Genomic DNA, 27,175 nt, shown 5'->3' with positions numbered 1-27,175 from the left:
TGGGTCACATTCAGGTTTTGAAAAGACCAGATTGAGCAGGGCTGTAGAAGCCGTTAGATGTACATCTTTCACATGTATGTATACAAACTAGAACTGAAGGCCTGAGCAAGCAGAAAAAAGCTCCAGATCAGCAGCGTCACCAGCCAATGAAAACCAAACATCAGTTCCGTTAGTCTGCTCTAGAGCAGTCTGTCCTGGGCGATGATTTGACTTTCGCTGGAGTCAATACTCGGAGAAAAAAGTCGACCGTGCGTCTAACTTGTGCGTGGGCTACCTCTAGGGCTTTTCCAGCTCAGTCAAAGTTGAAAATGAGAAGGGCGGGTGTTTGAGAGGGTAGGTGGAGTATGAGAACAAACCAACACAAAAATCGAAACTCGAGCAGCTCAGATAGAGGTAACAATTTGAAGGATCTCTGAATTTCGTATCCTGTCAAACAATCTGACGCGTTCTATTTCACGGAGGTGTATCGTCAACATCAACCTTTATCGTCCGTGTATCAGTCGATGGCCAAGTCTCCGACAAGTACAGTATAGCGCTAGCTACCGAGGCACAGGACGTTAACTATACACTAAGAAAAAACTTATTTTTAACTTTGTTATTTCTGAAGAGCTTAATAAAAAGTTTGGTTCTTATTTTTTTTTAAATCAATACTTACTAGCATCAGTAGGACAAGGGCTTCAAGCATTTCGGCTGCAAGGTCCATGCTCGGAGCATTGGTAAAGTTTTCCAATATGTATTTAAAAATGGCAGCTGCCCGCAAAAAGCTATCTGCCGCTGCATCCAAACCCGGTCCAGTTCGCCGGTCTTGTCGAACGCCAATCTGTGTATGAAGTGCCCCCAAATTAAATAGAACACAAGCTTTTTCGAAAGCCACTGTCCTTTGTGCACTTGGTATCCCGGTCAAAGAATCATACCTGAAACACAGAAAGAAAATATAAATTGTAATTCTATTTAAAACAATGCAATGACAAAATTGATCATAGTAACGGTAAAGTTTACACCCCAAGTTGTTACTCAAGATGATTGTCTCTTTTGTCCGAAAGGCAATTTGCCATGAGAAGATGGGGGGTCCATATTTTTACAGCCTTTTTGTACATAATTTATTATAAATAATTTATTATTTTTTGTACATAATTTATTAAGTGCATATTATTATTACCTAATAATTTTTTTTCCGATCCTGGGGTTTTCCCAATTAGCACTTCTAACATTGGTAAATTGTCACTGGCAACCCCCGATGGAGGCACACAGGCATTTACATCAGTTCTCCTTTTTTTTAGTGATGGCGGCCATAATTGAAAAAGTAGAATAAAAAATAAGGCGTCACTTTGAGTTTTATTATAGGTTCAACGATCCCATCTACGAGTAATATGAAAGTACAATCAAACCTTTTCATATAGCCTATAGGCACACCTATCAGTATTGTAAGAAGAAACATAATTATCCATGAAAACCTTCGAAATTCAGATTGATTGATGAATGCATTTTTAATTGATTAGTTAAGGCATTCCACAATTAGAGACACCTCACGAGTTCTCCATAACGACGTCTTTCCCTTACAGATCTTAGTTGGCGGAATTATAAGATTAGACACGCAAGTATGTGTCACGGGTGATGGGTATCCAAGCCATTGGTTTCGGTGCTCATTTTCATTCAGAGGCGTTGTTTCGGGGGGGGGCAAGGGGCAGTTGCTCCTACCCAATAATTTGGAGAAAAAATTATTATATAGCCCATGCCACTAAAATCTCCACATAAAGGCCCCTCTTGCTTCCCAATAAAAATGTTGGAGCTATACCCCTGTTTTCATTAGACATGCAACCTCCCTTCAATTAAAGAAATATATTTGAACAAATAGGCTCACAAACTCAGGGGCACCAGTTTTGAAAAGAGGACAACTGTTCCCTACCCCTTAGATCTAATTGATCCTCCCCTCTTAATTTTGAAGGATACTTTTTGCGGGATATTATCAATAAAAAAATCGAAAAAAGCTGAATGGCCCTCCTCCCAAGATTTGAAAAATATCTTTGCTCTTATATCTTCATTTAGAAAATCAAAAAATCCTTTATCCTCCCCCCATATTTTTATGAATTGGCACCCCTGCACTTTCTAAGCAAGGGGCAGTTCCCCTTTTACTGCAGAATCCAGGCCATTGGGTACGGTATTCACTTTCATTAGACAGTTAACCTACCTACATTTAAAGGAACAAATTTGAGAAAAAGGGCTTACACGCCCAGGGCGCCAATTTTGAATGGCCATTGTCCCCCACCCCTCAGATCACATTACCCCAACCCCCTTTACTTTGGAAAATAAATTTTGCGGGGTATTTTCATTGAAAGAATCGATCAAAGTAGGTTTGCTACCTAACCTAAGCTTTGAATAATTCCTTTGCTCTTAAATCTTCATTTTTAAATTTAGAAAAGAAATGTCATCCTGCCCTCACTTTTTCGTTAAATGGTACCCCTTTACTTGCTAAGCACGTGACAGCTCCTGTATTAACGCCATAAAGAATTTGAGTGTAAAATAGAAGCTTACACTCAAAAGCTTACTTGCACAGAAGAGGGGAGGGGCTTTTATATTCTTCAAAGTTTTGGTATTTAAGTGTGCCTTAAATTCAATGTGTGAAGTAGGTAACAGACGTTTGACAATGTTGTCTGCGCTCTACCATCTTATCACATAACCTTTTTTCCTATGGAGCAAATCAGGTTATTATCTTTGGTGAACAACGTAGAACAGACGTCAGCTGCAACCAGCGTTTCCAACAACCTCACAATAGGACTTTTTTAATAGCACACCAAAAGATGTCGGAAGAACGTCAAAGCTAAAAATGTGTCCATTTGGTTTTCCCGCTTTACTTACGAACCTTTAGGAGGGTCAGACATAAATTTTTTTAGCCCCACCCCCTCAGCCAACACGTATCAGCAAATGACTTGTGATAACTGCTTTACTTTATCTGAGTGGACTCTAGTTCCAGAAAGATCTCACAGACTCGTAAAGGTCAAGCATTAGCGTAAAACTTGCCGAACATGGACGCTTCGTTGTAACATGGATGCTTCGCTGCCAAACATTAGAAATCTAGCCAAAAAAGGCCAATCTGGTTTTTCCATTAAATTAACCAATCCTGTCACGTTCTAAATTTAGTGGACATGATCGCATAGATTTTTTTTAAATAAATATTTATTAATAAACTATTCATTTGTTTAATACGCGTTACAAAATGCTGTTTTATCAACAGAAATAAAAGATAGGGATTGTTTTCTCTTTTACATTGACACTAACTGAAAACCAAAAAGTGAGGATATACATCGTTTTTTACGCCTCTTGATTGATTCTGACATTTTGACAAGCCAGAGGCAACTGAAAAAACCTTTTGTTAGGCTGTTCTCAAAGGGTAATGTAAACCAGAAGGATCGAAGTGTGATCGAAAGCAAACTGCAATTGACACTGTTACGCACATTACCCTGCAGGTTCTCACTTTGAAAACAGGTCAGCAAACATTTTTGATTATTTTTTTTTTCAGAATTTCAAAAATGTTAAATAAGACCTTAAGATGCAACAGCGACGATATAAATGTTTGATTTATGCTTCCATCTTCTTTTTTTTATATTTTATGATTTTATGCTTTTTATATTTTATATTTTATGCTTTTTATATTTTTATGCTTCCATCTTCTTTTTTACGACGTAATGCCATTTATGCTCCAAGAGATGAATATTTTGAAGAAAAAAACTTTGTACACCAAAGAGAAGAATATTTGAAGAGACGAAGAAGAAGCTAGGTATGGAAGTAGAAATGGAAAGAAAGAAAAATGGCACTGATGGCGAAAAGGAAAAGATTGAATGAAAGAAGATTTGTGAGTAAATTCAGATGTTCAGAATCCAGAGGGAAAAAAAGTCACAACGGGTTAACAAAGAATTAGGAATTGTACAATTGATTAGAAATTATAACATTGTTCAGGTTTCAGATTCAAGATTTTTTAGTTGACAATGTTAATATCCATGATGGTAGTTGGGTAAAAAAAAAAAAAAAAAAAAAAAAAAAAAAAAAAAAAAAAAAAAAAAAAAAAAAAAAAAAAAAAAAAAAAAAATCTGGAGTCTTGACCGGAGCAAGAGGTATTTGAGAAAAAAATTCCTCTCAAAAAAAGAATCCCAACAAGGATGAAAAAGATATCGCTAGAGTTGGCAATGTTAATATCCATGATAGTAGTTGGGTAAAGCTAAAAAAAAAAAAAAAAAACCTGGAGTCTTGACCGGAGCAAGAGGTATTTGAGGAAAAAATGCCTCTCAAGAAAAGAATCCCAACAGGGATGAAATAATATATCGCTAGATCTTTCAGGCGGCATTCGAGGAAAAGCTCTAGTTGGCAGCCCTGTCCATGTTCATCAGATCTAAATACAACTACGACATGGAATGTGTACGAAATGTACTACTACTAATTACTGCTAATGTTTGCAGCTCTTCGCAGCACTGAGCCACCAGTGTACAACAGAGCTGCACACGCTCTTCCTTCACTACCAACTATTAAGAGCTTGACTCTTTACTATTTCCCAATAAAACCCCCAAGCAATCAATGGTTATTCAACTTTTGCTTTTCCTGATTATCCTTTTGAAGGTTATTTTATGTTAAACAAGGTGTCTTGGAATTATCTTTAATAAAACTTTCGGAATCTCACGACCAAAAACTGAACAAAAGTTTGACCGGAATTTAATTGAAAAATAGACAATGGGGTTCTCTATAGCAGCTATTGAAATAATGAAAGTTCCCTACTGAAGGGTTTATGAAAGCTAATGATGAACATTCCCTTTTTCATTCTTCAGAAATTCTTAAGGGCCTTCTAAAAAAAAAATTCCAGCCATAATTACTTTTTAAAAGCCAAGTTTGGTCTTCATGGCAGATTACAAGAACCATTTTGTGATTGTAATCCAGACTAAGGACTGAATGAAATAATAAACTAAAAGCCAGAAGCCTTTATAAAAAATCAAAATTTTTCAAACAGTTCGTGGTAACGAACTGCAGTAAAGAGCGACCCGGCTCAATAGTAACCAAAACTCTAAAAAATGGAATTTTGATACCAATAGGTACATCAAAAGAATCGCATTTTAATGCTGATTTTAAATATATAAGTTTCATCAAGTTTAGTCTTACGCATCAAAAGGTACGAGCCTGAGAAAATTTGCGTTATTTTAGAAAATAGGGGGAAACACCCCCTAAAAGTCATAGAATCTTAACAAAATCACACCATCAGATTCAGCGTATCAGTGAACCCTACTGTAGAAGTTTCAAGCTCCTATCTACAAAAATGTGGAATTTTGTATTTTTTGCCAGAAGGCAAACATTCTTTGATCACGGATGCGTGTTTGTTTGTTCGTTTGTTTGTTTTTTGTTTTTTTTGTTTTTTTTTCCAGGGGTGATCGTATCGACCCAGTTGTCCTAAAATGTTGCGAGAGGGCTCATTCGAACGGAAATGAAAAGTTATAGTGCCCTTTTTAAGTGACCAAAAAATTCGAGGGCACCTAGGCCCCCTCCCAAGCTAATTATTTTCCCAAAGTCAACGGATCAATATTCTGAGATAGCCATTTTGTTTAGCGTAGTCAAAAAACCTTATAACTATGTCTTTGGGGACGACTTACTCCCCCACAGCCCCCGTGGGAGGGGCTACAAGTTACAAACTTTCACCAGTGCTTACATATAGTAATGGTTATTGGGAAGGGTACAGGCGTTTTCAGAAGGTTTTTTTGGTTGGGGGGGGGGGGGGGTTGAGAAGAGGGAGATATGCTGGGGGGACTTTCCATCGAGGAATTTGTCATGGGGGAAGAAAATTTCCATGAAGGGAGCGCATAATTTACTAGCATTACTAAAAAAAAAAAAAAACAATGAAAAAATAAATATGAAAAAGTTTTTTTTCAGCTGGAAGTAAGGAGCAGCATTGAAACTTAAAACGAACAGAAATTATTACGCATATCCTAATACCTCGCTCTTTACGCTAAAGTATGTTCCTGGTGTTTTAACATAGCTTGTCTGCTTCTGCATTCAGAAAGAACATATGTCTTATTTTTGTAAAAAATGTAACTCAAAGCCATGAAAATCCATGTGTGAAATCGATGGTAGATTGAGAATATTATGTGCCTCTTTCAGTTTAAAAGCAAATAAGAATTAATGCATATTTGTTTAAATATTTCTCAGTAAGTTTTCTATCCCCTTTGTTCCCCTAGAAAACCGGTAAAACCTGTTTTTCTCTTCACATTCTGAGTCAATTAGCCTAGTCAAATTGAGATAAACTACTTTATGGGTATATCTTAATAAAATATTGAACATATATAGTGAATTTTTTGGGTTAGACTGGGTATTTAATATAACACATCTTTTTTTTTTAGCAAGATTTACAGAACTGTCAAATACAGGATTATCTGTCACCAGCCTTTCTGCTGTGATAATTTAAATTCTATCTATAGGGTATAGCCAGAATCATTTTCTGAGGAGGAGGGGGAAGATAAAATGGCAACAGAATGCATTTTAGGCTCCCTTAGATTGATGTTGGTCGTTTCCCCTACACAGCCCCTGTGTACACGTGTAATTGAATTGAATTTATTTATAACCCGTTATAATGCACAAAAACGGAGTATAATATGAATAAAAGAAAAGAGGAAAAAAGAATATTATTTTGGTCCGTAAAATTGTTGCACACCAAGCGAAACTTTTCTTCGTTGTGGCTATGATATAATAAACAAAAAATTAAACAGTTTTTTTTTCCTAAAATGCGTTTGTACACTTTTTTCGCTTGGAAAACTAATACAAAATAAAAGCTTTTGTTTTAAACTGTCTTAGTTTAAGTGCTTAAAAGAAATCTTTTTATCGAGTAACTGCTTATTAATACAGGTATATTATCCGAAACATATATCTTGGTCCGTTTATTTCGGTCCGTTTACTTGGTCATATTATTTTGGTCCATAAAAACGTTGCGCGCCAAGCGAAAGTTTTCTGCGTTGTGGCTATAATAAATAAAAAATTAAAAAGTTTTTTTTTTTTTCCAAGATGTGTTTTTATACTTTTTTCGCTTGGAAAAATAATACAAAATAAAAGCTTTTGTTTTAAACTCTTATTTTAAGTGCTTAAAAAAATCTTTTTAGCGAGTAACTACTTATTAATACAGGTATATTATCCGGAATATATATCTTGGTCCATTTATTTCGGTCCGTTTACTTGGTCATATTATTTTGGTCCATAAAAACGTTGCGCGCCAAGCGAAAGTTTTCTGCGTTGTGGCTATAATAAATAAAAAATTAAACAGTTTTTTTTTTCTAAGATGTGTTTTTATACTTTTTTCGCTTGGAAAAATAATACAAAATAAAAGCTTTTGTTTTAAACTCTTATTTTAAGTGCTTAAAAGAAATCTTTTTAGCGAGTAACTACTTATTAATACAGGTATATTATCCGAAACATATATCTTGGTCCATTTATTTCGGTCCGTTTACTTGGTCATATTATTTTGGTCCATAAAAACGTTGCGCGCCAAGCGAAAGTTTTCTGCGTAGTGGCTATAATAAATAAAAAATTAAACAGTTTATTTTTTCCCAAAATGTGTTTGTACACTTTTCTCGCTTGGAAAAAAAAAATGCAAAAATTGCTTAAAGGAAATCTTCTTAGCAAGTAACTGCATATTAATACAGGTATATTATCCGAAACATATATCTCAGTTTTGTTCGTCAATCTGTAACTTCTATGTTGTAACACAATTGAATTACGGCACCAATTTCGGGTGCGACATACCATTCAAAGAATACTCCTAAGCTTCTGTCTGATGGGAAAAATCTTCTTTCAACAAAATATAGCTGATTATAGTATTCATAAAGGAGCGATACTCCAGATGCATCCCGAGATGGTGTCCTCATTGCCTGTCGTAAGTCACAGAGTTCATCTATGCAGTCGTCATAGTCATTTGAGTCTTCGCCATAATGATCTTGCAAGAACTCCTATAAGATAATTTAATTTATTAAGTTATTTGTTAAATTTATTAAATTTATTTATTGACCAGTTTTAGCGCTTGTTAAAGCAGCACCAAACATTTAATTTTGGGAGTATCCAAGTTTTTGACACAATCTACCGCTACTATTAACTACTCATTGCACGATCAACCCGCCACGGGCCAAAACATATGCGAACTGTGTGCACTCTCAGATGACCAACTTAGCCTGCATTATGGAAAGCACATCTCTCCTGAGGAGTTTTCCACTTCATACTACCGGGTGTACATCTGGAAGCGTACATGTGCCGCAAAATTCCGCCTCGCTTGGCACAGTTCCAATTTTAGCGAAACTAGCAGAAATTCCTGACTTGGAAGGGTCTTTGTTACCAAAAATTGACATATGAATTGTGGATTAGTTCTGCCACGCTTGGCACGTGTCGTCTGATGTGCATAATTTCTGAGAGTAAGTATACCCTCGATCTCCTACATTTCATGAATTGACATCACCGTCCCAATCTAAGTATACCAGAGGGCTCTTCACAACAACACCCTGAAATATACACACATAAAAAACAAGATATTTTGCCTTGGAAAGGCCTTTTCTTTGAATTACTATAGCCCTCTGGATAAATGGTGACCCCCGTGCGCCACCTTATTTTTGCCATTTGTACATCACCATCCCAATCTAAGCATTTAGCCTAAGAGGGCTCTTCACACCAACACCCTGAGATATACAAAAAACAAGATATTTTCTTTGGAAAGGCCTTTTCTTCGAATTAAAAGAGCCCACTGGATAAATGCTGACCCCCGCACACCACTTTATTTTAGCAATGTACTTTCTAATTTCCTTTACTCCTTGCGAACTTTCTACAACGATGTATGTCAATCTGCATCGAATAATGGTAAACTTTTAGCATATTTTATAACTGATTTACCCGTTAATGTCATTTCTTTTTCAAATCCATAATTTAAAACGTTATGTAGTGAAAGCTTAACAAACAATAGACAGAAAACATAAATTTTTATTCTTGGCTATGGTGTTCTCTTTTTTTGGTCGATCACAAGTCTTGGATAAGTTCTCTGTTTCAGGGCGAGAATTCGAATAATAGTTGACTGATTTAATATAAAGTTAACTCGGCAGAACTTAATGTTGAAACAATTTAAGCGTAAAACAACTTAACTAAAGGCTCGAGAAATCAAACTTATGCCTCGAATTACCTACACGCTCGAGGAATCGTTTTATTCAATATTTTTTGAAGCCTAAAATTGATTTTTATTATCAACTTCTATAATAACAATTCCTTAAAATGATATGCGGACTCAATCAGAACTGATTTTTAGAAGGTTGAATTCATGTCTTCGATTTTAGCTCCGAATCTTGAAAAACTCAAAATCTTGAAAAATCTTGAATAAAAAATTAAATTATAAAAATTAAATAATAGAATAAAATATATAAAATAGAACATAAAAATTAAGAATATAAAAATAAATATTAAGAATATAAAAATTAAAATATATAGAAATATATAGAATAAAATAAATAGAATAGAAGAATAATAGAACAAAAAATAGAATAAAAAAAATAAAAAAAAATAATGAAGAATATTGAATAAAATATTGCAAAAAAAGGTTATGTTTTTAAATAAAAGTAAAGAACACACTTAAACTTACGATGTGCAGAAAGTCTGATCTACGATAAGGGGGGTCGGAACCCATCTAATAGCCCATTCTTTACACAAGGATTTTCGACTAGTGCTTTACTGAAAGCATTAAATAGTTCAATATACACAGCCGACTGACGCTTAGTAGTATTTTATTTTGCCAACTGTTTTTCAAAGTAGTCGATTTAAGAATCAATAAGGTCTATTCTCGAAGAAGTGGGATGGAGTGAGAAGTTGAACAGGTAGAGGCTCTCCTATTATACATAATAGTTTCTGTTCATAAAAAAAGCATTAATGTACTATTATTTTATCATTTGAAAACAGTTGTGGAATTAATTTTTTTCGTTTCAAATGCCCCATTAAATGCAACCTAAGTATGAGGGAAGCAGTGGCGGTTCTGCCCTTTCTTGCGCCCGGGTAAAATCTTGATTAGCGCCATCTCGTATCTTCCAAAAATTTTCAGACAAAACTTTAACAAAATTTTCATTTATTAACAAATTTTGCCAACTGTACAGAGCAACAGGGGCCTAAATTTTTCGTCGTTTCCCATTTTATCTGAGGAGTATCCCCAGCCGCCTTATAGTCTCATGTAAGTATGACCTTTTACTTCACAATAAAAATATCTCTGCAATAGCAGGGAAGCCATTTTCCCCTTAGTATTCATACTATGTGCTTAGTCAAAACATAACTGGCCATAAAAATGTATTTTTCGCCCTCCCCCTAAAAAACCCACTGGCCACTCCCTATACCAAAAGTAAATGTGTAGGCAAAGGCTGTAATCACGAATTTTTGTTCGGATGGGTTAATTTTCTCTGGAGGGGGGAGACCAAAACTAGAAACATCAAAAATCTGTTTACATTTATTTTTGTAACGTTTTTTATAAGTCAGAAAAATGTCAAGGGGGGTTCAAACGCTACAACCCCCACCCAAGATATGGCCTTGGTATAGTAATACAGGCTTTGTAACCAATCGGCCTAGTAATATTGTATATACATTCTATAAAATAACCATTTGTTTTTATATGGACTATGTATATTTTTAGGAATGATGTGGCAATGTGACCTCTGAGCCCGGGAAGATATGTACATAACTCTCGATAGTTCTAAGCCCATTGACAACCTGAAAATTGTACTTGATTTCATTTTGGTCCTGTCTAGTTGGAAAATTCGATTTGCTGTACAAAATGGCAAAAATTAGCTCTTTCTTGTGCAAAAATCCCTTGAAAGTTAAAAGGGCACTAGAACTTTTAATTTCCGTTTGAATGAGCCCTATTTTCTACGTTTACTAGAAAAATATATATAGAAAATATATAATATATATGAAATGAAAATATATATACGAATGAAAATATATATATATATATATATATATATATATATATATATATATATATATATATATATATATATATATATATATACACGCACGCGTTACCAGATTTCTCGAAAGAAAAAAACAACTAAATTCTTTGTTTTTTGCATATAAGAACTTGATGACACTGCAGCAGGGTGTAAACATGATGGTATAATTTTCCCCTGTTTCCTAAAATTACGCAAGCTTTCTAAGGTTCGTAAATTTTTTGTGGGAGTGTTAAGTTTAATGAATCTGAATCAGCGTAAATAGGAGATTATTTTGATATATCTATCGTTGTCGAAATTTTTGGTTACTAGTGGTATAGGTCCCTCTTTAACTGTCATTCGTTACGACGAACTATTTGATAAATATTTCATATTCTGAATAAGCATTAAAAGCTTTATAGAATGATTTTTTTTTAATCCGTTTTTTAGAGTGTGAAGTATCTATTAACGTGAGTTACGAATTTTGCTTATTAAATTACAATCATCTGCTATCACCCCAAAATTGTATAAATTTTGAAAATTTAAAATTTATGAATTTACATGACGAGAATAAGTGTGAAAAATAGAGTAAAATAAGTTACTTAAAATTAAAATTCCTATTTTAGATCAAAATCTTACGTGCCTGATTTAGTTGACAAGGGTTGCTCTTTACTTTTAGGTTGTTACTACAAGCTGTTTGATTCAATCTACTCTTAAATATTAGGAAGCCTCCCTTTCCCTTAGCACTTTTGTTATGCTGGAGTTCAATTTTATGCACAACGGTAGCCTACTTAAAAAATGATAGTTTCCTGAGAGACTTCATACTCGAAACATTTCTCGGGATGAAGGGGCTGAAGTACAAACATGAATTTAATATCATCATTTTTGTCGGATTTACTCGGGTTCTTTAGCGCAGCGAACAAAACCCAACTTCTGTCACTCAGAACATCTACGGCTTTCCCCAGAATAAGGGAAATAATGAGACAAACAAAAAGCTTTTTAGTAATTTCTAAATTTTCAATCGACGCATAATATTTCTATCTTCAAATATACTATGTTCTATCTTAAAGTTATTTTTTTAATACTGTCAAAATAATGTTGTCGTGGCTAACATAGAGGAGAGGTCACATCTAGGAGGGGGTTACGGGGTTTGAACCTCTCCCTCCAAAATTATTGCCCGACTTGTAAAAGAGTAGCAAAAGTGCATATAAATAAATGAGCTATGCGTTTTGTAATTTTTTTTGCAAATCCCCCACCTTAAAAAAGACCCCTTCCCCTCAATCAAAAATCCTGGATACACCCTTGACTACAGGAACAAATTTTCAAACCCAATTGCTGTAAACCCTTAATTCACAGATACCAAAACAATGTATTAAAAAAAATGTTTTCCAATTCAAAGTCTACTCAAGTTATTATTCGTCGCCGGTTATAACACAAAAGCGTTGATGAGCCGTGCTTCAGGCGTCATTAATTAACGGACGCTTATTGTCTCCTAACAATAAGGCTTCATTTGCATAGAAACACACATTCCCTAAGCATAATTTCCAAAGTATTTATCTTCTAAGGATTCTTCTTGGGAACGTGACTTGCATTCGAGTTACTTAGTCACGTCTTGAACGTGGCTTCGCAAGTTAAAGCTAACTGAATGGAAATTATGCAAATAGGAGAATTGTGGCAACTTCCGACTACCCTATTGAACTATGAGTGTGAATATGCTGAATAGGAAAGTGAATATATTTCAGTTTTTGCAAATCTAATTTATGACTTAGAACATTTTTTTCAATTCTATCAGCTGTGAAGATCTCAAACCACTTGTGGTTATACAAAAGGTGATATGTTACACAACATAAATTATATAGGATAGTGAAAAAACTGGAAAGAACATTTTATTAGCAAGCAATTTTCGGCACAAGAGACATTTTTACCCAACGTTGAAGATTGGAAAGTCGAAACTTTGAAAAATGACCAAAAAAGCTTCAAAGACAAACTGCTACACCACTTGACACAAGGTAATAAAACCATAAAAAACTCAAATAATCTTTAAAATTTGCTTCCCCTTGCTGCACCATCAATACTGTAAATATTACAGTTTTGCCCATAAAAACTACAATTCTAGTTTGTTTTTTTGCCCCTCAGGCGTGCCTCCTGGGGTGCCCCCCTAGATTCGGACCTGTTTTATATGCATGTATGCATGTGCGCTGGAACTGTTGGAATGAATCACTGGGCAAAACTTCGAAAAACGTTGAATACTTCAAACAGTTGAAAACTTCAAAAAACGACCAAAAAAGCGTCAAAGATAAATGCTACACCACTTGACACAAGGTAACAAAACCATAAAAAAAAACCTCAAATAATCTGTAAAATTTGCTTCCCCTTGCTGCACCATCAATACTGTAAATATTACAGTTTTGCCCATAAACACTACAATTCTAGCTTGTTTTGTTGCCCCTCAGGCGTGCCTCCTGGGGTGCCCCCCTAGATTCGGCCCTGTTTTATATGCATGTATTCATGTGCACTGGAACTGTTGGAATGAATCACTGGGCAAAACTTCGAAAAACGTTGTATACTTCAAACAGTTGAAAACTTCAAAAAACGACCAAAAAAGCGTCAAAAACAAATGCTACACCACTTGACACAAGGTAATAAAACCATAAAAAAAACCTCAAATAATCTTTATAGCCAAATAATAAAACCGACTAAATCAATCGATTGGACATATAATATTTAATAAAATTAGTTATAAGTAGCAATATCACGTAATGTATTTTCTATGCCCACTGTCAAGTGGTGGTCAACCTATACAACCGTTTACTTTGCATCCCTGCACAGAGCAGGGGCAAATTTACCCACTAAGATTGGTCTACTGAGCCCTTCCCCCTTCCTAAAAAATGTTACCGATAAAAGTGGCCTGTAAGTAATTTGCTTGCGCAACGACTCGTACCCTAAATCTATCGCAGGAGAGAAGCTAATACATACATAGGTATTTAGCAGACTGTCGGTAAGATTATATTTGTAAATGTTCTTTAATGCCTATTTAGAAATATTCTTTCCGTCCAGTCTGCACATGCAAATTAGCTACTTTGGATGTGCAGACTATTTGCAAATTGACATAGCTTCTTCTCTAAGATTAATTTAAAAGTTAAATCCACGAAAGAAGTTTATCAAAGGAAAGTAATATTAAACCAAAAATATATTATATTATATTATATTATTATATTAAACCAAAAATATAATCAAATAGTTTTCCAAGCATGAAAATCCCACAAATTGAAAAAGAAAAAATTGAACTTGGATTGACAGTTTAAATACTTGCACTGATATTTATTCTTCAAAGTCTTAATAATCTCAAATAAAAGTTTGAATAGGAAAAAATTATTTTATTAGATTGTGATAATAACATTCACAAAATATACCGGATATTTCAATCACATGTACACAGACCGTTATCAGCAGATACTGCAAATTACCTACTTAATAATTTTTGATTTATTAAATTTGTGGTAGTAGATTTTGATTTTTGAGCTGCACTACTAACAGTAGTAGCACCAGCAGTATGTGCATTTTGCCTGTTGGTCAAGTGAACATCTCCCTCATGATGCCCTGGAAGTTCCATCTTGATACAAAAAGCCGATCCAAAAATATTGCTTATACGTCCTATCGATAATCTGTATACACATTGTATGTTTTGATTTAGTTCAACTTTCCCCTCAAAATTTCCTCACATGTTCATTTCAATATCCTCAGCCTTGGCAGTACTCGCTATAAAAGCTGTAGTTTTAGTGGTAGTACTCGCTATAAAAGCTGTAGTTTTAGAGATAGTAGTAGCAGTAGTGATAGTTGTAGTAGTAGATGTAAAGTGATGATCAACTCAGGGCAAGAACGTACCCACGCTTTCAGAGCTCCAATTTAGCGAGGCTGGGACTAAGGTGATGTGGTAGGTTATTGCTCGATTTTCAGGCTCTCTTGTCGGTGAGTTTGTCAAAGGACAAAGCTTCAATTAGCGACCTCTCCAGGGGGCTTTGTTATCAAGATCAATCAGGGATTTGGGGTTGACAAGTAAGAAAAGTTGACATTAGCTGATGAGAGAAAGCACGTTTGTTTTTACGAATGCATCACATCTTGACGGAAGAAAAAAAGTACAAGAGAAGGAATATTGATTGAACTAGTAATTTTATCAAACGAGCGAAATTTTATACACAGGGATAATTTTTCGAGGGGTAACCGTCTAGGGAGGGAATCACATCCCGGAGGGGGGCATTAGCCAGAAAAGAGTTAATGAACAAACAACTCCGAAAAATCACTGAAAGTCGAATTCAAAGTATTTTCTTTGGGTAGGGGAGCGGGGAATTATTCGGACACTATAAATACATAAACAAATTAGAGATTTTCGTTCAAAGTCAAATTCGAAACTGCGTTTTTCTCTGGGTTTACCGGTGACAATCGTTCTAAGATTTTTATTTACATTTGAAAAATAGAGGGATTAGCAGGGATACCATAAATATACAAGCACGTCAAATGGAATGTAAGTTTGAAGAGAACCATGGGCGTAGTTTGTTATGGGGCGAGGGGGGCCACCTTCCCCTCCCAGACCTTGGTTCGCCTCCCCCCAGACCCAGTTTGCCCCCCATGTGAAATTTAGTTTCTTCCAAAATCTTGTCATAACTAAGATCTATTGATTCAAGCATCAATAGAAACAGATTAGTTTTTTTAGTACATATTTACCTTTACAGTACTATAAGTTACCTTTATATAGTACTATAAAGTACCTTTATAGTACTTTTAAAGTACTAGACAGTACCTGATACCAAACGGCTTATTTTTTTAATTTTTACTGTGATTTTCACTTGGTTTAGGAGGAGCAGTCATTTTCATTTACCATTTCGAGCCCTACCTCCATGGCTAAGTTCCTAGACCATATATCCAGAAGACGAGGGGACGAATACAGGAGGGAAGGGGGGTCAGTCAAGAGACAAAATAACACTTCTTGTGTGAGGGCCAGAAATGTTTCCCGGGAAGGTATTGCCAAAATAATGAGTCCACCTTTTGTTGAGGAGAGGGGGCTTAGAATGCTTCATACCCATCAATAGTCTGACAAATCAATGTTTTGCGTTCAGTTAAAGTTTTCAATCTCTTTTTTCTTTGGCTTTAGTTTTTGAAAATGTAACTCCTCTTATTTGAGCAAAATTTAAAGCCATATCAAGGATTTTCTCCAAGGCTTTTCAAACCTGGCTATTCAATTTACAAGTTTAAGCCAATTTTTCGATTTCGATTTTACAATATAATGACCACATACAAATAGGAGTTTGAGCTTTATCCAATCCAACAAAACTCCTTATTTCAACACCCTTTTTTGGCTCACCAGGAACCCGGTGAGAAAATTTGCCTTATTTTAGAAAATAGGGGGAAAACATCCCTTAAATGCGAAAGAATCTTAACGGAAATCACACCTTCAGATTCAGCGTATCAGAGAACCATGTTATCGAAGTTTCAAGCTCCTATCTACGAAAATGTGGAATTTTTTATTTTTCCCAGAAGACAGGTCAAGGATGCGTGTTTTTTTTTTGTTTTTTTTTTTTCAAGGGTGATCATATCGACCCAGTGGTCCTAGAATGTCGCAAGATGGATTATTCTGATGTAAATTAATTTCTAGTGCCCCTCTTAAGTGACCAATAAAATTGGAGGGCACCTAGGCCCCGTCCACGCTCATTTTTTCCCAAAACGACGGATCAAATTTTGAGATAGCCATTTTGTTCAGCATAGTCAAAAAACCTAATAATTATGTCTTTCGGAACGACTTAATCCCCCACACTCTTTGGGGGAAGGGGTTACGTGGGAGAATCTTTCCATGAATGACTTTATCACGAGATAAGAGAATTTCCATGAAGGTGTTCTAGGATTTTCTAGCATTATTTAAAAAAGAACAATGAGAAAATAAATGAAAAAATGTTTTTTCAGCTGGAAGCAAGAAGCAGCATTAAAACAAAAAGAAATTATTATGTATATAAGGGGTTTATTCCCCTCCACAATACCTCGCTCTTTACGCTAAAGTATTTTTAGTGATTTCAACTATTTATTCTACAGCCTTTGTGATTTAGGGGTTATTCTTAGAGAGTTGGGACAAAATCCAAGCTTTAGTGTAAAAAGCGAGGTATTGATGAGGGGGCGAACCCTCTCATATACGTAATAAATATATACAAATATAGAAGTTCATTACGTAAGTTAATTTGTAAGTTACGTATATTTATTACTAATAAAACCGTTCGTAAAAAAATAAAAAGCTTTAGTTGCCTTTTTAAGTAACTAAAAGTTGAAGGGCAACTAGGCCTCCTCCCCAACTGATTTTTTTAATCAAAATCGTCCGATCAAAACTATGAGAAAGTCATTTAGCCAAAAAAAATTATATACAAATTTCGTTTTAATTATTCATATGCGGTGAGCCGAAATCAAAACATGAATTTTTTCAAAAATGTTCAGAAATTAAATAAAAAAAGTATTCTCTTTAACTGTAAGTAAGGAGCAACATTAAAACTTAAAACGAACAGAAATTATTCCGTATATGAAAGGGGTTTTCCCCTCTTAAACCCCTCGCTCTTTACGCTAAAGTTTTTTATTGTTTTAAAAAGTAGAGTTGCGAGAAAGAGTCAAACTTTAGCGTAAAGAGCGAGGGGTTGAAGAGGGGAAACCCCTTTCATATACGGAATAATTTCTGTTCGTTTTAAGTTTTAATGTCGCTCCTTACTTGCAGTTAAAAAAAAACTTGTTTTTTTTTTATTTAATATCAGAAAAGACCAATTACTAATGCTCCGGTTGGGGGACAGGTCGTGAAACAACATAAATGTAAACACCCCGATTACGACAGAGATGAAAGAGGTATTCTTACCATGGCTCAACAAAGATTGGCTGGATCAAGGCCTTCCTCCCAAGTCCTATTGTTTCCAAAACGAGATTCACCGACAGCTCAACTTACGGGTGGGCTGGCCATCTAGAGAATTCACGTCGAGACACTTCGGGGACTTGATTTTCAGAAAAGAAACCTTTTCATATAAATTATCTCGCGATGAAAGCTGTAAATACAAGATCAAAGCCTTTGCGGAGGAGCTAAGAAACGAGGTAGTCATGGTAGTGACAGACAACTTGACAGTACTCAACTACATAAACAAAGAGGGTGGAGCCCATTCCTTCACCCTTGGGAAGGAATCCATAAAATATCTTCAAGATTAAGATGGCCCTGAACATTCAGTTGAGGGCAAGACACATCGCACTCAGCCTATTAGCAGACATGCCGTCACGAGAAGGAAAAGGTCTACCCTCAGAGTGGAGTCTCAAAGACAGTGCCTTCAGAGCACTGTCAAAACAGTAGGGATTACAAGAAGTCGACCCATTCACGACTGGATTGAATTGGATGACTGATGCGTATTTCTCACAAGTTCTAGATTCTCTTGCGATTGACGCAAATGCCGTAGTCCACGATTGGTTGGACAAATAAAGCTATGTCTTTTCTTCATTTGCCCGGATCCCAAATGTTCTAGGAAACGTTTAGAATCCTGTAAACTGCCAAATAACGCTAATTGCCCCGATATGGCCTTGCCAAGCATGGCACCCGGATCGTCTCAACCTGCTGATAGACTTGCCTATACCCCTCAGAGATCAGGCAGATCTCCTCCGGCAAGAATGAATGTTTTTAAGAATGGGCTTGAAAACAGAGGATCTTCTCAGGGATCATCCCGTAGAATTGCCTGGCCCTAGCGATGCTCTACCATCGAAATATAAAAAGTGGCAAGTGTTAGTGGGTTGTTGTAGTGAAAGGAAGATTAATCCGCTAGAAGCCGATGCTCAGACAATGACAGTATTCATGATATATCTAAAGACTAGACAAAACCTTGCGCTATCAACAATAGAAGGTTATAAAGCAGCGGTATACGGATCACTAGCTCTACCTACAGGAACAGATATCAGTAAAGATGCTGGTTTGACGAAAATAATACAAAACTTCTGGCAAGTGTCACCGCGAACTCAACATGATGCTCCTGCCTGGGACTTGGATCATGTCTTAAAGTACTTCCCAAAATCCCCACGTGTTCTCGACTGGTCGAATGTCAGTATGAAATATTTTACTTTCAAGACGGTATTCATTTCTGCCATAGCATCTGGTCGGCGAAGGAGCGACAGTCATACCTTGTCTTTCAGTGCAGCATAATTTTCAGACAATTTAGGAACTCTCAGGTTTCTTCCTTCGTTTAGACCCAAGACCCTGAAAGAGCAAGAGATACCTTCTCCTATCCTTTTGTCCGCGCTAGATGTAGATCCAGACTTGTATTAAGTGAGGATATTACCGACCTACGAGACACGAACGGCTAACGTGGCGATCAGAAATGAAAGAAAGAAATTCTTTATTCCCTTTTTCTAAGATAACATCACGAAAAGTAGCAGCGGGAACTATTTTTCTTGGATAAAACAATCTATATCTGTGGCATATGATACAGCAGAAGAAGATGGTTAAAAAGGGAAAGCACACGACACAAGATCCATGGCAGCGTCATGGGCGCTATCAAAATCTGTAACGCGGATACAATGAACACTGCTGGCTGATCTTCAGAGATTACGCCTTGACGACATTACCTACATGAAATGAAGATCGAGCTGATGCTCTAAAATTTGTCGCGGTTCAGAAAGTTATAAAGTTTATACATTGAACTATTTGAGTTGATAATTAAATGATAAATTAACTGATTTTAGGAACCCACCATCAAATCGGTTGGAATCTAAACTTTTGTTAATAAACAATGTGTAAGGTAAGCGGCGACGCCAAAACCAAACTTTTGAATGAAAGTTCAAGTTTGGCTAGCCACAATACTTACCTTACACATTCTTACATAGTCCCTCCCTCCTCCCCCTTATAGAGGGCTATAGAGTTATCAGAGATTTAGGCTCAAAACAGAAACTAATCTTAAATTAGATTTGTGTGTAGGGTTGTTTTGTCGTGGAGATGTTTTTGCAGAATTCTGGGGGCGTCGAACTTCGGCTTCATGTTACAAAATCGAAGAAGCTTTTGTTAATAATGTAACAATGTGTAAGATAAGTATTGTGGCTAGCCAAACTGAACTCTCATTCAAAAGTTCGGTTTTGAACCCCAGGAAGTCTTGGCCACTAAGTAAAAGATGACTGCCTAAAGTGGGAAATTTGCCAAAATTTTACAGACGCACATGTCGTAAACCATGTGTCCAAATTGTAACTCAAACATCGCGTAAACTTTAAGCCGTATTCATTTGTAGGATATTATGCAAATGATTTGATATTTTTGCACGCAGTTTAAACCATACTCAGTATATCGGTACTTTTTTTTAACTATAAAAAGTATTCCAGATTTTTCTTCGTTTTAGAAAAGTTAAATTAACGCTAATTGAAAAACAAGCAGCTATCAATTTGAAGATTATTTAGAGCAATTTCGTCATTAGAAATTGTATGGTATGGATATGTATATCAAAGCCTATATGTCATATGTACGATATTCATATGTAAGATATGTATATCTGCTCAATTCCATAGGCTCAGGTATACACGTAAGTGTTTTTATCGGGGGAGGGGCTGAATAATAAAAGAAAAACAATTTTCTTTTGATAATTTGGATAAAAAAATGCCAGGAAACATTTTGATTTTGAGGTTGGGCCCCATTGTGCCCCGCCCCCTGCATACACCCCTGAATAAACTGAAAAGGCCTAAGATGGTGGTCAACCTTGGCAGCTGTCAAAAAGTCTAAATGTATAAATACATGTACACACTGGGGAAAGGATTACCCCCAAAGGATACCTACCCTCTTCACAAATATTAAAAAATAGCGACCAATTTTCAGTCCATGACCCTCCCACTCTGCCAAATAGAAACTATGTTATGACAATCCAAAAACATCTAGTGTTGTTACTTCAAAGACAGAGTTGAAGTCTGCTAAAATTGACTCAACTAAAATCGACATATTGGTGAACACTTTCCTCCTCTTTTAAAGCTAATCATACCACCTCCTTTGAGGCATCGACCCCAAGTCAAGAAAATGTACTGGGGCAGGAGGCAAGAGCTTTCATGAAAAAATGGAGGTACTTACGTATTATAGCGACCACAGTGTTGTTCTTAATTATTTGTATAACTGGTTTCTCTGTGTGCACTCGGAGATAATTAGCTGAGTAATATAAACTACTAAGAAGGTATATAAATTAAATATTTAATATATAGATTTAGCTCGATTAAGTTAGATATTTAACATAATGTGTTAAGTTAGATATTTAACATAATTATATTTTCATCATTTTTTGGTATATTTCATTAGGATTAACCTAACTTCACTTTTTGACGTGGGGTCGCTATAATACGTAAGTACCAAAATGAAGATACAAAAAAGCGGTATTTTTAACCTAGGAGGAAATTTTTTAATAAAAATATTTTTCAATGTAGGGTGACGAATAACCCTCTTCCATCCCCAGTATGTTCTCCTGTTCCGTCATATTTAATGGAATTATCAACAGAATAAGCAAAACCCGAAACCCATCGTAACGATGGCGCTAATATAAAGGTAAATATTTAACAAAGGATTGGTGAGCTGGCTCAGATATTATTTGTATATGTTATTATACATTTTATAACCTTTTCTGTTGGAAATTATAGCGGAGCCATAATGACAGAATTAGCATCTTGATTCAAACAGTCATTTGTTCCTTATACGCAATCGGTTTTTTCGCTGGGGTGATAATTCTAAAATAAAGTTAGTTCGACAAATAAAAATAATCATAAGAACATAAGGTACTGTTATAGTGCCTATGTTAAGTTCTTCATCTAAGTAGAACCTGTTTCTCTGACTAATCCTGATGAAATATCACAAAATTTGTAAAAATATATAGCCCAAAATATATGTTTGCCACCTATTCTGTCACTTGTCTTTATCTTGTCTCGCGCTCAGCTGAAAGAAACTAACGAAGAAACCGGTTCTATACTGCGTCAATGGATGAAGAACTTAACGGAGGCGCTATGACAGATAAGTACCAATGCGATTTCTGCTCTTTTCGCATGCGAAGCAAATAATTCACGAAAAATCAGCTCCTTTTTGGTTACTAGTTTTTTCTAAAGGTTACTAGTTCAATGATAAAGTATCGGTGCTGTTCTGTTGTAGCGCCTATTTTAAGTTCTTCATCTAAGTAGAACTTGTTTCTCTGACTGATCCTAATGAAATATCACAAAATTTGATGAAAATATAATACTTTAGAAACAAATTTGGACAATATTTTTTCACATTGGGGGTAGGGTATAGTTACAGTTATTCTGCATTTTATGAAGTAGGAGTTGTTTTCTAATTTCACACTGTCTAAATACATTACCCTCAACCCCCTGATGTGCTTATTTCTATAGCCCAAATTGTATATTTCCCATCTATTCTGTCACTTTATTTGTCTTGTCTAACGCTAAGCTGAAAGAAACTGACGAAGAAACCGGTTTTACAGCCCGACAATGGATAAGGAACTTAACATAGGCGCTATAGCACGACAGTCCCGAACATAATTATGAAATAGGACGTATTACAATGCTTGGAACATTCTTAAGATATAATATGGTAGAACTTTCATTGCTGAATTTAAAACGGAACCCTTCCATCTAATTTATTTTTGTTTTTTGGCAGCCTTTTTTTGGAACATATAAAATAGATAGTCAATACGTTGCACAGTCACAATATGATAAAGAACACATCACAATGCAAAATGTTCACAATATTCTTTAGGTGAACTAACATTCTAAGCATTCTAAAAAATGTTTGTGGTTTATGAGAATTTTCTAATGCAGTTTGAAAAGCTAAATTCAAAAGATTGGCAAGGATTTCTTCTACAACCCATATTGTTACGATATTATTTTGAATTCTTTCTTGTCCAAAACCGGAATTTCGGTGCTCATTATTTAAAATATGTGGCTGTCATGTAACTTCTTATAACCAACTTAAAAATTTAATCAGAAATCTTCTATCACCAGCAGTTTTGCAAAGTGATTTTCTGATTTTTGTAAATTGTAACACCAAAAACTCACCAAAAAACTTTAAAAATTCATTACAAAACGACAATTGGTTCTAGAAAAACCATGGCAGCATTTTTAAGGAACTCCTGAAAATCAAATTTAGCAATCTTTTGAAAAATTAAAAACTATTAAGTAAAAACAAACTATACAAATTTAGTGAGGTAGAACGACAGGGCGCAAAACATTTCTGGTTGCAAGCTCATCGTCATTAAGCGAAGAAATTGCATTAGCAGACCTGGGATTTTCTAGCAGTAGGTGATAAGATTATATATATATATATATATATATATATATATATATATATATATATATATATATATATATATATATATATATATATATATATATATATATATATATATATATATATATATATATATATATATTCTACTACTACTACTACTACTACTACTAATAACTCACCGCAGCACCAAGCCGCCTGAGGCCAACACAGCTACGCACGCTCCTCCTACAACCTAATCTATTTAAAGCCCCCCTCTTTACACCCTCCCAGGAAGTTCCCATTTCCTTTAAAACTTTATTTATGACATCCTCCCAACCCAGACAAGGACGACCTGCTTTCCGTGTAGCCCCAGATGGTTGGCCAAAAAGGACAATCTTCGGTAATCTGTCATCTTTCATCCATAGAACGTGGTCTAGCCATCTCAACCTTTCTTTCATTATAGCTCTATAAAGCGGGATTGAACCACATTGTACAACCTACTGTTTGAAATACGGTCAGTCAGCCGGGTACCCAGAACAATCCGTAGGCAATTTCTCTGGAAAACATCTAGTAAATTTTCATCTGGTTTTCGGAGCGCCCATGCTTAAGAACCATATTTGACCACTATCATGTGGTCAAATATAACCACTTCCTCTACATATCATGACCACTTCCAATATTCTAGTCTTGATTTGCAGACTTATCTTTCTATTCTTCCAAACTTTTTTTAACTTTGAAAAAACACCCCGAGTCTTAGCTATTCTACTTTTAACATCTTCACTGCTCCCACCATTTTTACTAATAATACTACCAAGGTAACTGACGCTACCAACCTGATCAATCTTTTCGTTACCTAATGTCACCTGTTCATCTTCACTTATTCCTAGCCTTAGTGACTTAGTCTTCTTAACATTAATTTTCAAGCCTATTTTAGCACCCTGAACTCGCAAAACCTCTAAAACTTCATTCATTTTGCTCACACTTTCATCTAATATGCTTAAATCATCAGCATAATCTAAGTCCAGGATTGATTCCGTGGTCTCCAATTGCCTTTCCTGTGCTCCTTAAGACGAAGTCCATCAAAATTATCCATATAAAGGGGGATAGAACACAACCCTGCTTAACTCCTGATTTAATACAAAACCAGTTGCTAACCTATTTCCTACCTTAACCACAGCAGTATTATTCTCGTACATAGCACAAATCACTTTAATGTATTTTTCTGGTATACCATATAACGATAAGACCTTTGTTAATGCTCTTCTATCAACATAATCGAAAGCTTGCTCATAATCGATAAAACTGAGGACCAAAAGTGTTTGACAACGAAGGGACTTCTCAATTATTAACCTAAGAGTGAAAACTTGGTCGACACATCCTCTGCCTTTTCTAAAACCACACTGTTCTTCCCTTAAAACTTCGTCTACAGCATCTCTCAGTCTAAAAAGTATCATATTACTCAATAATTTGCTACCTACAGAGACCAGACTAATTAGAGTTACTAACCCCTTATTCAAGAATCATTAGCCCCCCTAACTAGGCGAGAAGCAACCGACGTGTTAAGACATAAGATAAATTGAGTCTTTATAAAATCCTTGAAAAGGAAGTCAAATGCAAATTAAGAGCATCAAATTTGAATAAGCTACAAAATTATGCAAACCTATTGAAATATCAAGCAAAGAAACCATTGAAAGGAATCGTTAGACTTAGCTTTCTACCCTTTATGTTTAAAAGAGTTGGTCTTTTTTTCTTTTGATAATGACTTAAAAAATTAAGCTCATAATTCCTCTTTATGGGGGGTAAGCTTCCGGAAATATGCATTCTTATCCCTTTTTACATAATGTGAATAGATTATTATCTGTTCTTTCTAAGCAGATGTAATGTCATGGTCTTCTTGTTAGGATTCTATTTTCTAAGATATATTACCCTGCTCTACCGCAAAAGTGGTTTTAATGTATTGCATCAGGCACCATATCATAAATTATACTTCATTTAAATGATAACTATTTTGGGTGATTTACAGCATACGAAAGTTGAAACTATTCATTTAATTTTTGTGTGGCAGCAAACAGCTGAATTGTACTACTAAACAGTCTTTATTTCTTTTTTATTGAATAAAAAACAGGTTCTCTCAAATGAAAGTAATAAACGATATTAAAACTTAAACAAACAGAAAATATTCTGTATATATGGGAGGTTACCCACTCCTCAACCTCTCTCTCTTTATGCTAGCTTTTCATAGTGCTATGCTGAATGGACTTTTAAGTGCAGTTGAGTTTAGACAGTCACTCGCAAAACTTGACCAACAAGTCAGACTTTTACACATATTTTCTCTCCATCTGTGGGGCAAAATTGTTGTTTTGTATCACAAAATGGCAAAAAGCAGCAATTTCCTGTTGTACAATCTTTTTTATGCTTAAAAATGGACTAGAACATTGCATTCTCGCTCGAACAGGCCTTCTCCCAATTCTCCCAAAGGCCTCTGCAAAATCGTTTTTTCATATGATGAATTTTATGGTAAAATTTTCTTCGAGATTACTCGCCCTTTTGGGGGTGAGTAGCCTTTAGTGTTTTGGTGGGTATCTTTAATTTTTCACATTTAGAATCACTAGAAAAAGACAATTCTTTTTTAATGTACAAACAATTATCAAAGCTCCTTTTTTAGAATTCTGGTTCCTATTAGCACGAGTCGCTCCTTACTTGAAGTTCGTTACGAAGAACTCTGTGATTTAATCATTAGTAAAAATATATTTTGAAAGTATTATGAACTATGGGTTTGTAACTTCACAGAAGAATGAAAATAATGTAAATTCAGTTTTAGCCTTCTTGAATAGAATGCAATTCAGTTGAAGTAATTGAAAAGGCTTTGTGTAACATTTTTTAATAAAATTTAGATTTACACTCCATCAGTTAAACAAGGCAAGTTTTATCAACTGGTTTAACTTGTTTTTTCCCTATCTGCTTCTTCTTCTTGTCTTATCATTTGGAAACATTGGTACATAATGTCAAACCCAGTATAAACAGCATTTGCAACTCGCAACAGATGCACTTACATCAGCTTTTATATTTCTTATTTATTATTTATTATAATTTTTATTATATATATTTTATTATTTACAATTATTATTTTTTTACATCTACGATATATATTTATTCTTAATTATTTTACATTTACTTCAGCTTTTAAGGGATCGCTATTATATTTGGAAAGACCATTCAATGGGGAAATGGCGAAATGGGGGAAATGGATACTGTTGGCTTCCTCTTTTTTTCTTGTTTTTGCTAAATACTGTAAATCTACCCAAGGGTTAAGTACGATTAGGAGGGTCTGCTTTTTCAGAGGGCTAGGAAGTAGACTGCCTGTTTTTGTATTTTCATTTCAAAAATTGAAAAAAGAATACCCTAAGTATTGAAAAACACAAATGCCCTACTCAAATACAAAACCCCAAGGGAGCATTCACTCTCTGTTGCCTGGTGTACATCTTGGAATGCCATATTTGTGTTCCGCATCGCGGAACACAGTTCCGCGATGCTTGGTACAGTTTCCGCCACGCTTAGCACGCGCAACCTAGTGCCCGTAATTTCTGAAAATGGGTGTCCCCTCGCGAATCCTTCGAAGAAAATCCCACCCCACGGCCATTACAAGCCTTAAACTTGTGTGTTTCACCTAATTGTTTTGAAAATTATGCAGTGTTGTCTACCCAAAATGGTGATAATGAAATCCTTAATTGTTGCTCCGTGAAGTATTGGGGAAAGTTGGATGTTGCATCTTGTTTAATAATGAATTGACTTGCGATATTTCTTTTTATTATGGCATGAATGAGCTTGAGAGATTGATTCACTAAAATGACCAATTCAGTATCTTTTTTACTTTTTAATGGACATATTTTTCTAATTTTACTTTATATACTATTACTTTTATGTACTTTTTTTACTTAATATACTTTTT

The 27,175-nt window shown here is 35.2% G+C and overlaps 1 protein-coding gene across 1 annotated transcript in view; it reads right to left on the bottom strand.

Annotated features, from left to right (window-relative positions):
- The window catches only part of LOC136033194 (rhophilin-2-B-like), a 140,510-nt gene that overhangs the window by 33,901 nt on the left and 79,434 nt on the right, over positions 1 to 27,175 (bottom strand). The window contains exons 4-5 of the mRNA XM_065713905.1: positions 7,765 to 7,967; positions 656 to 914 (exon numbers count right to left, since the gene is read on the bottom strand). Coding sequence (XP_065569977.1) covers positions 656 to 914; positions 7,765 to 7,967 — 462 coding nt within the window. The remainder of the gene's footprint in view (positions 1 to 655; positions 915 to 7,764; positions 7,968 to 27,175) is intronic.

The sequence above is a fragment of the Artemia franciscana genome, chromosome 11 (genome assembly GCF_032884065.1).
Source record: "Artemia franciscana chromosome 11, ASM3288406v1, whole genome shotgun sequence".
Taxonomy (NCBI): domain Eukaryota; kingdom Metazoa; phylum Arthropoda; class Branchiopoda; order Anostraca; family Artemiidae; genus Artemia; species Artemia franciscana.
This window is presented reverse-complemented; position numbering and strand designations above follow the sequence as displayed.